This window comes from Gracilinanus agilis, chromosome 3 (assembly GCF_016433145.1).
Source record: "Gracilinanus agilis isolate LMUSP501 chromosome 3, AgileGrace, whole genome shotgun sequence".
NCBI classification, from domain to species: domain Eukaryota; kingdom Metazoa; phylum Chordata; class Mammalia; order Didelphimorphia; family Didelphidae; genus Gracilinanus; species Gracilinanus agilis.
The window spans coordinates 28,850,394-28,860,542 of record NC_058132.1 but is presented as its reverse complement, the minus strand read 5'-3'; the positions used below and the strand labels follow the sequence as shown (position 1 = coordinate 28,860,542).

The following is a 10,149-nucleotide window of genomic DNA, read 5'->3' as shown; positions in this document are numbered from 1 at the left end:
CTTTAAGAGGCTCCTGGGCCCGCCCCCCAGTTACTCTCATCTTTTTTTATTCGAAAGCTGCTTGAGGACAATATGGGAGATTTCACTTTTGTCTTCGTTCCCCCAGTTTAGTGCAAAGGAAACCATCGCTTAGGGAATGCTTGTTAATTGATGCAGGGGGGCGCTAGTGCAAGGGTTACTGTCCTGGGCAGGGAGGAAAGCCCAGGCTGAGGGGTCTCGAGCCGGGTTCCGAGGGAGGATGCTGAATCCACAAGTGCCCGCCGGGAGCTTCCAGGCTAGCAGGCGAGAAGCCGCTGGGCTTGCTTTGCAAAGGCAGGGGAGGGCGGCGCTTTTCTTGCCTTTGCGCATCTCGCCTTAATTTCAGCTCTCCATACCGGAGAACGCCAGGTATTCAGAGCTGAACAATAAATAGGGTCCCAGCAGGATCTCGGGAGGTGAGCCAGGGCCGCTGCCCCATCCCCACCTCCCACCCCCGGGGAGGGAGGGCAGGCTCCGATTTCTCTGTGCCTAGAGCCCGCAGAAGGAGGGGAGGCCCAAAAGGCTAGTTAGAGGCGCGGAGGCTGGACGGAGGGGGAGTCCTGGGGTCCCTTGGGACAGAGAAACTCGTAGAATCGCGCGTTGAGTCCGAAAACTTTTATTCAGCCCAAGCACCAATACCCCCAGCCCCCCCGCGCATAGTTCTCTCCGGCAGGGTCAGGGTAGGTCGGGGACCCGGCCTCCAAAGCGGTAAGTGTATTTTCGGCCGCCGCTCTTGTGCACGATATCCCGGCGGTAATAGTAACGCAGCCCCCGACTCAGTTTCTCGTAGTTCATCCCCGGCTTCTTTTTGCGCTCCCCCCACAGACGGGCCACCTGCGCGGAGGGAAGGCAGACCAGGGGCTGAGCGCGGGATCCGAGGCTCAGGGGAGCTGGGAGAGAGGAGGGGCAGGCAGGGAAAGGGGGGAGTTTGGAGAGGGGAAGAAGGGGCGGGGAGCTCGGAAAAGGAACTAATGATTTCTGATGCGGTTCCGAAGAATCCAGTGTGCTTTGTCCTCTCTTTTGAGCTCCAAGCTGAGCTCCGGCTGCATAGCAGCCACTGACGCTAGGATGCCCCACAAGCATCTCGAATTCAGGTCCAAACTGAACGTTATTATCTCCCCACACCTTTCTTCTACCATCGTCCCCGCCCCCACTTCTTCTTCTCTCCTTTCTCTCCAATAGCATCACCACCGCTCCCTCTGGAACCACTACTTGGAAACTAGGTACCACACAGTACTACCTTTGCCTCTCCCCTCCCTCTCCTGGATTTCCTGTATCTTCAATCTTGTGGGATTCTCCCTTGCTAACGTCCCTCGCATGCATCTTTTTGCCTGTTGCCAACCTTAGCCGCCCTTTGCCACACATGCTTGGAAACTTTCAATAGCCTTAAAACGAGGGGCCATGAGGGCGCCCCTACCTCCTTCGGGTCACATAGCTGGAACTCCCGGCTATTCCCAGTCCAACGGATGCAGCCTTGGCCGGCTCGGTCCCGGAGGAGTTCCAGCAGGAATTGCCAAAGCTGGATGGGACCTGAGGAGCGGCGCAGCAGGTGAGAACACTGGCGTACCTGCACCCAGAGCTCCTCCACCGGGCCATTTCCCTCAGTGCCGCCTCATCTCTTCCCTCCTCTCCCCCCAGGGATCCCAAGTAGAGGTGCCTCCTTCATACAACCAGAGAACTTCCCCTTGGGGATCTTGGTATTCTATTTCCCCAGTCTTCCACCCCCCACCCCCACTTCATCAAGGACCCAGGCACCCTAGCCCTTGCCCTCTTACTCAAGGACTAGAGTTCTATTTCTCCAGAGCTGACCCCCCCCCCCCTTTATTGGGGACTCAGGCGTTCACATACCACGGTGTCCAGTCCTGGGGCCGCGGACTGCGATGGTACGGTCCGAGCGTGATGTTGAGTCAGAGGAGACTGGACACCCGCTCGAGGGAACTGAACAGCCCGAAGGTTGGCTGAACTCCCAGGAGGTGGGATATTCCATGCCGGCGGCGCTGCCGCCGTCCCAGCAAGGACCGTTGGGACAGTCCCAGTGGGTGGGACCGCTTGGGGCAGGGGTGGTAGTCCATGAGGTGAAGCTTGCTTGGCTGGTGGTAAGATCCGCGATTCCCGCGCTTTCAGGGTAGGTAAAAGGGGTAGGACAGTAGGGTTGGGAGCCTGGGTTGAACCAGGTAGAGTCCGTCCAGTCGCCAGAACACTGGAGATTCAAGGAGGAAGAGTCTAGGAGGAGATAGCCGTCGCGGTTGGGAGGTGTCAGGAGCTCCGCCTCCTTCCCCAACCCAACTGCGGGGACCCAGGTGCCCTAGACTCCCCCCCCGCCTCACTTCAGGGACTCGGGCTTTCTCTAGTCAGTCCCCTCGAAGGCTCGGGAGTTCGAATTCCCTATCCAGGTCCTGGATTCACTTTGAAGACCTTTGGGGTGACCGCTCGCCCCTGTCCCCGACGCTTCCCAGTAAACCCGGCTCCCGAATCCCCAGACCCAAAAGCAGGTCTCCAGGACTCACCAGTCCCCCACGGAAATTCAGGAAACGGGAAATCCGAGCCGCATTCGTTAGCTGGGAGCGCTGGAAGGTGTCAAATGGAGGCTGAGTTTGGGGAGGAGGGAGGGAGTAACCACCCAGGACTTCTGGATATGTGGCCTCTAGAGCCGCACCCCCAGCCCTCTTCTCCCCTCCGGGCTAGCTCCGCCGTCCATCCCTTCTCCACTCTTAGGGCCTTTGCAAGACGGGTTCGCTCCCACCTTCCCCTCAACGCTCCTCCCTGTTTGGGCTTTCTAGCGCAGACATCCCCTTCTCTGTGAGGGCTCTCGGGTCTTACCAATGGCTCCCTCTAAAAATTACCCCGCGGGGATTTGTCTCAACTGCTATTATAACGCCATGGTTCTCCCTATAGACGGCAAGGTCTTGGAGGGCAGGAACAGAGTAGCCAGTTTATAAATACTGACTTAGTCGGGACCCAGGTGTCCAGGCCTCCGGCACCTGCTCTCTTAGAGACCCGCCGCACATCTCTTTCCCCGCAGCTCTTGTCCCAAGTGTCCACCGCCCTCTCCTTACCTTTCCACCCAACTCCAGGGGTCCTCGGGTCCAAGCCTCTGGGGTCTGACAGGGTGGAAGCCTTTGAGCTGTAGAAATCTGCTTCTCCTGAGGCTGGAAAGAGGGAGGCAAGGGCATCACGGGAGAGCTCGGGGGCACGGATTTCGGGTTCGGGTCCCCGTCCTCCAGCAGAAGCGCCCTTCTCTCCCCCAGCCCAATTGCTTCGTACCCAGACTTGGGTGCTCCAAGACGGATCCCAGGGGCACTTCCTGCAACGCCAGCTCATCCCAGCAAAACCAGTTCAGGTCCATGGTCATTCCCGAAGTTCTTGGCAACTGCAAGATGCTAGGAGAGGAAAGACGCTCGTTTGACAGGGTCCTCGAGGGACGCGTCCCTGGCGTCCAGGCGCAGCCCTTAGAGACTCAGTCTCCCGGGTTCAAAGCCTGAAAGTAGTCCCGAGTCCCGGGCACCCACCCGGCCCCAGACTAGGGAGGCTGCGAAGACCCTTAACGCGCAAGACTTGGCGGATCCGGTGAGTCCTGGAAACCCTGCGCCTTCTCGGGGACCCAGGAATCTGGTGCCCCCGAACCTCGGCCCCCTTCGGTCAGTCAGGGGCTTCGGGCTCTCTGACTCTCTCTGGTCCAGCCCCTGCTCCCTCCAGGAGTCCCAAGGCCCCGTGGCGCTCACCTCTCCAGTGTTCCCTCTGTTCCTCACCCCAGGGCCCTCAGCCCCATTTTCATACAGACCCCTCCTCTCTGCGGAGTCAGGGGAGGGGGGATATTTTCCGACACGTCAGAGACTCTAGGAATAGGAAAGGGGTCAGGTTGCAATCGGAGTAGGGGGCGGGGTTGGACCGGACATCGATTCCGAGCAGTGGGTTCATCCTCTCGAACGCTAGCCCTCTCCTGAGGCCGCCCGGGGCGCCCCCCTTCTTGTGGTTTTCCCCAGAGTAATTCACTCCAGCTTTGGACCGGGTTTTGAGAGGAGCAGGAACCGTGTGTGGGTGCGGGTTGGAGGTCCGATCCCCCCAGCACCAGCCCCTCACTCTCAGGGGCCCGGGGTCGGCCTGGGAATGGGGTGTATTTGGGGGGAGTGGTGGGATCAACCGAGCTAGCGACCCCCAGCCCCTGGCCACCCCCAGCCCCGCCCTCAGGGGCTTGGGAGCCTGGGACTGTCGCTGTAGCTGGGCGAATCCCGCGGCACGAGGGATTTGCGGTGGGTGGGTCCGGCAGGTTTTGGGGACAGGAGGTAGAGCGTGACGGGGGCCACTGGAGGTTCTCTCGATGGCTTTGGTAGGCTTGAGCTTGGGAAATGGGGCTCCGCGGCAGGTAGCTTAGACATGGGGACCTGGGGTCTCTGGACAGGGTTAAAGGTCTCTGCTCCGGGAGGGGGTTGCGGGCCGACGGTCTGGCGGCGACCGTGGCGGGGAGGGCTCGAACTCTTATCTCCGGAAGTGGAGGATTTCCGGCTGGACCCCCCAGGGACTGACGTCACAATCGGCGAATGTGACGCTTGGGGAGGGGGTGCGGGTGCAGCCCTCCGTCCTCCTCGCCCGCTCAGGCAGCCAAGTATTGTGTGTCCCTGCGATTGCTTGGCTCCTGGAAGCCCTTTGGGGCTCGTTTCCCAGCTCCCAGGGAAGGTGAGCCGTGCCTTGGGCCTCGGGCCCCGGGTTCTCTCCCAGCTCCCCTGTCCTGGCAGAGTCCCGTGACTTCAAACATCGCTGCCCTCCTCCTGGCTCTGCCACCCCACCTCCGAGGGGCCCTCCCTTCCCTCTCCCCACTCTGCATGCTTCTGCGACTCAGTTTCCTCATGTGTAACATCAGACCGGTAGGCCCAAGCAGAGTGAGTGTAAGACTGTAAATCTTGGGCCCGGCCAGCGAATGGGCGGCCCCAGTTGTTTCCGAAGCCCTCCTGGGCTGAATCTCTATCTCTTTTTCCATCGGACTCTTCCTGTTTCTGGCCCCATCACTCATGTGTGTTTACAATGAGCTGAGTTGGGCTCCAACCCCCACCCCCCCCAGACCCTGGAGAACTGGGGCTGGGGGTGTTGAGCCCAGGAGAGGAGGGGGCCCCCAGGTTGTTTCCTGTGGGAGGATGGGCCCCATCCTGACCCTGAGACTCCCTCACAGCATAACGGAAAATATGACATCAGAGAGCCCGAAGGAGGGAAAACCCTCCCCCTCAGCGCTCTCCTCTGGCCACTCTCTTCCACAATGGCCTCAGCTGCCTGATGTTCAGGCAGGGGGACTGGATGACAAAATGCTCCACAGAGTCGGGTGGAAAGAATTCAAATTTATTCTGAGTGGGGACAGGGACAAAGTCAACAGAGGGGCTAAGGGGGAATCTTGGGGTCTGGGCTATCTAAGGCCCAGCTTCTTCTTCTCCTTCTGCTTCTTCCGCACCACATCCAGGTTCCGGTCCTTCCACATGCTCTTCCGTAGCTTGATTGGCCGTGAGCCCACGTACTTCCCTGGGGGAGAGAGCCAGGTGAGTGGGGCAGCTGGGCTCCAGGCTGGGGTGACCGAGGCGGCGGGGCCTCGGGATCGGACTTACCGTTCATCTCCCTCATGGCCCGCACGTAGTCACTGGGGTCCTTGAAACTGACAAAACCGTAGCCCTTGGTCTTGCCCGTGCGCTTATCCCGGATAACTTTGGCCTTGAGGAAGGAGGGGAATCTGCTGAAGGCTCGGGCCAAGATGTCGTCATTCACTTCATTGCCCAGGTCCCCGCAGAAGATCCGGAAGTCATCTAGGCCACGGAGGGAGAGGGAGAAGACGGTCTCTTTACCTACCTACAGCCCAACCTCTCCACAAACCCACTTCTCCCCATCCCTAGTCCCGAACCTCTTCCCATCCGACTTTTCCCCTGGGCACAAGGGCCCTTAAAGAGGGCCCCTTACCTGCATCCCACTCAAGGAGGCTGGGGTCTTCCCAACTGCTCCCGGCTGCTGTCCGGATGCAACGTTTTAGTTTCTCTGGCTTCCCTTTCTTCTTGTCCTCACCCAATGGCTCTGGGACCTGGGGGAGGAGGCGGGGTGAGGACTGAAGAGTCTTTGGGCAACAGGAGTGTCCTCAGACCTCTGCCCCTCCCCAGCCAACTTTCTAATTCAAATCAGAAAGTACTTACTAAATGCCTACTGTTGGGAGAGACTCCCCTGATATATCCTCCAAATCATCCTTAACCTCCCTAGACCCACCCCCATGCCACTCTTCAACTGAGGGCCTGGCCCATACTGACCTCCAGGGCCATGAGTCCTGGGGGTGGCTGGGGTTCAGGCCGGGGCCGGGGCCTGGGCCGGAGGGACAGGAGTTCAGGGATTCGTAGGGGTGGGAGCAGGCCCCGAACGACTTCCAGGGGTAGAGGCAGGGGCTCAGGCTCAGGCAAGGGCATGGCCAAAGGCAGGGGGAGGCTGGGCCCAATGACTGCAGCAGCTCCTGGGCCCCCCACGGCTGCACCCGCTTCTTCCAGTCCTGCAGCTGCAGCAGCTGCCACAGCCACAGCAGCAGCCTCCTCTTTCTCTTTCAGCCCCAGGCCCAGGCCCAGACCTAGTTCCCGAGGGGCTGGAGGCTCCTCCTGCCAGAAACACAAGGAGATGAAGGTGTTAAGATAAACAGTTGGGAACAAGGGGCCCTGGAGCCGGGGCTGGGGAAGTCAGGGACAGTTTGGGCCATGTGATGCCCAGAGCAAGCCCATTCCCCCTACCTCCAAGACTAGGAACTCACAGCTTAGAATGTGTAATACTTGAGTGTGTTCAGAAATTGAGTGGAAGGAGGCAGAGAAAAAAGACAGATACAGACCATGGAGAATGAAAAAGGAAAACAGAGAAGGATGCAGAGAAACCAGAGACATAAACATCTAAGAGAATCCCCCGACAGACACAGATGATACCCTCAAAGTTAGGAGCCTGAATTCTGGGGTTTACAATAGAGATGTATGTATCCCCAACACATTTCCTTCTCACATGCTCCAAAAACTCACTGGGGGAGGCCTCAGGGTTGCCATTGTGCCAAGTGGGGGTCCTGGTGCCCGGGCCATAGGTGGCAACATCATGGGGGGTCCAGGGGGACCAGGGAGGGGAGGCCCAACCAGGGCCTGATGTGGTGGCCGAAGAGCCATGGGCCGTGGGCCACCTGCTAAAGAGAAAGAAAAAGTGTGTAGTGAAGGAGGTCCCAGGGTCTTTGAGGTGCCGGGGACGCCAAAGAGGGGATGGGGCCGGGCCGGGAATAATCCCTGGGCCCTTCTCTCACCCGCTCTCTGCAGCACATGGGGGACGAAGGCTGGGCGCAGGATTGGGGGACGCTGCGGGGGCACTGCTGAGAGACAGAGATGGAGACAGCGTGAAGGGCCATGCCTCACGGTCTTTGAAGGAAGTCCCCAGGGGTCCAAGGGTTCTGAGCAGGCCCTAGGATCACTTCAGACATTTCTCATGGGGTGCTTGGGTCACTGCTGGCACCTCTGAGTCAGTCTGAATCTTAGGGAATTCTGGAAACGTTGGGATGGCTACATGTGGGAGGAGGGAATGAATATCTAGGGGTTAGATGATTTTTGGAAGGTTTTGATAGTATCTTTTGGGGTTCCTTGAAGTCAGAGGGCTCTGAAGAGGAGGTACTGGGCTTGGGAGAATTGTCTCTGAGGAGACAATGTGCAATTTTTTTGGAATTCTAAGGGCTTGGGAAAAAATCCTGGGGGAGCTTTGGAAATTGGTGATTGTCATAGATATTTCCTAGGTAGGTTTATTTATTTGGGGGGGGGGGTCAAGGGCAGTGTGTTGAATCCTGGGCTTTTGGTCCTGGGCACTGACCCGCCCGGCGAAGGAACATGGCATCTCGGGCTTCAGGGCTATCGAGGCGACCTCTGTCTCCTCCAGGACCAAAGCCAACTGTGGGGGAAAAGAAACTTACATTGGTGGGGGGCCCTCTGGAATCCTCCTTCTTGACCCTCCCCCTATACCTCTTCCCCAACTCACCAGGACCCACAAAGGGGCCAGGGGGACCTACAATAGGAGCAATTACTGTGGCTGCTGCTGCTGCCCGGGCCTCCAGGCTCTGCTGGACCTGACCAGGGGGGAGGACAAGAGGTGATCAGTGAGAGAGTCCAGATTCCCTCTCAGGAGCCTGAGCTAAGAGACAAGTAGGATAAACGATAAAAGCAAGTTTGGAATTAATAAACTAGTTGAAAGGTACAGTCTCCAAGGCACACTACACCCTCCTACCTGCTGGTAGGTGTTAGTGGCAATGATTGGGCGGATCACAGGGGCAGGCTCCACAGCTGGTACAACTGGGGTTGGAATCCCAGATATTGGAGCCCCCAAGACTTCCTGCTCAAACCTGTAAAGCAGAAATAGGAAATGATTCACATACAAAGATGCAGCATTGGGTTTGGTATCAGAGACCATCTGGAGCCATCCTATCTCTTTGCAGATTCAGAGAAAGAGAGGAATAAAGACAAAAGGCAACTTGAGGCCAAGACAACTGAGGAGAGACAGAGGCTCAGAGATGGAAAGAAGGAGTTTAAGAGATGCGAAGAAAGATGGAAATAATGGGACAAGGAAATGTGTGGAGAGAAAACTGCTGGCATGGGGCAATTTTGGACAAAGACCCGAACGTGGGCAGGGAGAGAAGACAAGGGGAGATATAGAACGCTCTGAGCCCTGGACCCCTTTAGAAAGAGGCTGGAGACAAATGCACCAGGAAGAGACAGACATGCAGAAAGACATGTAGATACAAAACGACATCCTGCTGGAGCAAAGTGTTGAGACGGACACTTTGGCAGGAGGGTAAGAGATTCTCGGAGACAGACCCAGGACGGAGGAGGGAACGGACACCCGGGGTCGGACACACTCGGGTGGGAGACTGGCGGCTTCCCCTTTCCTATCCCGCCCTCGTGGGGGCGCCCTTCCCCGCTCCCCAGTTTCTCGGCACGGAGGCAGGGGGACGGCCGCCCTGGCCTCTGCGCGGCGGGCGGGGAGAGGAAGGGAGGGGCTCACAGCGCCATCTCCGCCTCCATCTCTTTCAGTCGCTCCTCGCCACTCTTCCCGGGCACGCCAGGCCCCGGGCCCGAGGGCACGGCTCCTGCAGCGCCAGGGAGTCCCGGGGGCGGCCCAGTCCCAGCCATCGTCGTCGCCACAGCTGCTTCCGCCGCGGCCACCGTCAGGCCGTCTGTGAGGCGCACGCCGATGACGCAACGCGCACGTGTTCAAAGAGAGCCAATCAACCTCACTTCGTGAGGGCCCAGCAGACACGCAGGCGCAGAGGGCCCCTCATTGACCACAGCCAATGAAGGCTCGATGAATGAAGGCCACGCCCCCAGCTCGCAACTTTGTTTCCTTCTCACTACACACTGGTGGAGAGTTCCTTTGGCCGACGTGTTCCGCCAGCTCCCACCAGAAACGCCCCGCACGAAGCCAAATTCCACCCTTTGGCTTTTTCGGTAGGAAAATGCAAAGTACGGTCTGGGAACCCTGGAAGCCTGCGAAGAGCGGAGGCTAAGGGTCACCTCCTTGGGAAGCAGTAAGGAGAGGGGAATGGCTATTTCAATAGATAAGTGGCTCAGTGGATAGAGACCTAGGTCTGGAGGCAGGAGGTCCTGGGTTCAAACTTGACCCCAGACATGTCCTAGCTGTGTGACCCTGGGCAAGTCATTGCCCTTTGCCAAGTCCTTGCCACTCTACCGCCTTGGAACTAATACTTATCGATTCTAAGGCAAGAAGATAGTTTAAAATACATATTGGAGGTTGAATAAAGATTAGGGAGACTTGAAGTGTAGGGAAATGGGAAGAGGGCCAAGGAGCAGTAATAATACTTATTACAAAGCCTCCCTTGGTTCCTCCAAGTGTAAAAAAAAAAAAAATACTTGCCTCCCAGGATTCTTGAGGATCACGTGAGATAACTATAATGTGTTTTCTAAATTTTAAAGGGAGATATGCTATTATAACTGAAAACTGAAGGACTAATAGGTATGGGATGAAGGTCACTTTTACCAAGTAAGGGAGGGGTACCCCTTTTCTGGGAGGAAAATGCCCCTTTCTAGGAGACTATTCAACCAGAAGCCAAGATGAGCTTTTTTTATGGGGGTGAGGGAGGGGAGGTTGCCCATG

The 10,149-nt window shown here is 57.8% G+C and overlaps 2 protein-coding genes across 8 annotated transcripts; both read right to left on the bottom strand.

The window, feature by feature from the left end:
- Window positions 1-653: 653 nt before the first annotated feature.
- On the bottom strand, window positions 654-3,364 carry ETV2 (ETS variant transcription factor 2). The gene is made up of 6 exons (XM_044665997.1): window positions 3,283-3,364; window positions 3,075-3,167; window positions 2,526-2,585; window positions 1,867-2,241; window positions 1,436-1,548; window positions 654-852 (listed from the first exon to the last, which is right to left on the bottom strand). The coding sequence occupies exons 1-6, from the start codon at window positions 3,362-3,364 to the stop codon at window positions 694-696; spliced, it is 882 nt and encodes a 293-aa protein (XP_044521932.1). The 3' UTR covers window positions 654-693.
- Window positions 3,365-5,330: 1,966 nt separating this feature from the next.
- Window positions 5,331-9,194, bottom strand: RBM42 (RNA binding motif protein 42). Of its 7 annotated transcripts, none has more exons than XM_044671191.1 (10): window positions 9,040-9,194; window positions 8,266-8,380; window positions 8,020-8,107; window positions 7,855-7,932; window positions 7,301-7,366; window positions 7,032-7,207; window positions 6,291-6,626; window positions 5,953-6,070; window positions 5,607-5,801; window positions 5,331-5,523 (listed from the first exon to the last, which is right to left on the bottom strand). In XM_044671191.1, exons 1-10 carry the CDS (start codon window positions 9,165-9,167, stop codon window positions 5,411-5,413), a joined length of 1,413 nt encoding a protein of 470 aa, XP_044527126.1. In that variant the 5' UTR covers window positions 9,168-9,194; the 3' UTR covers window positions 5,331-5,410. The 7 variants fall into 7 exon arrangements, with proteins under 7 accessions (XP_044527126.1, XP_044527127.1, XP_044527128.1 ...); XM_044671192.1 differs by having other exon boundaries at window positions 7,032-7,186; XM_044671193.1 differs by having other exon boundaries at window positions 7,032-7,183.
- Window positions 9,195-10,149: the final 955 nt, after the last annotated feature.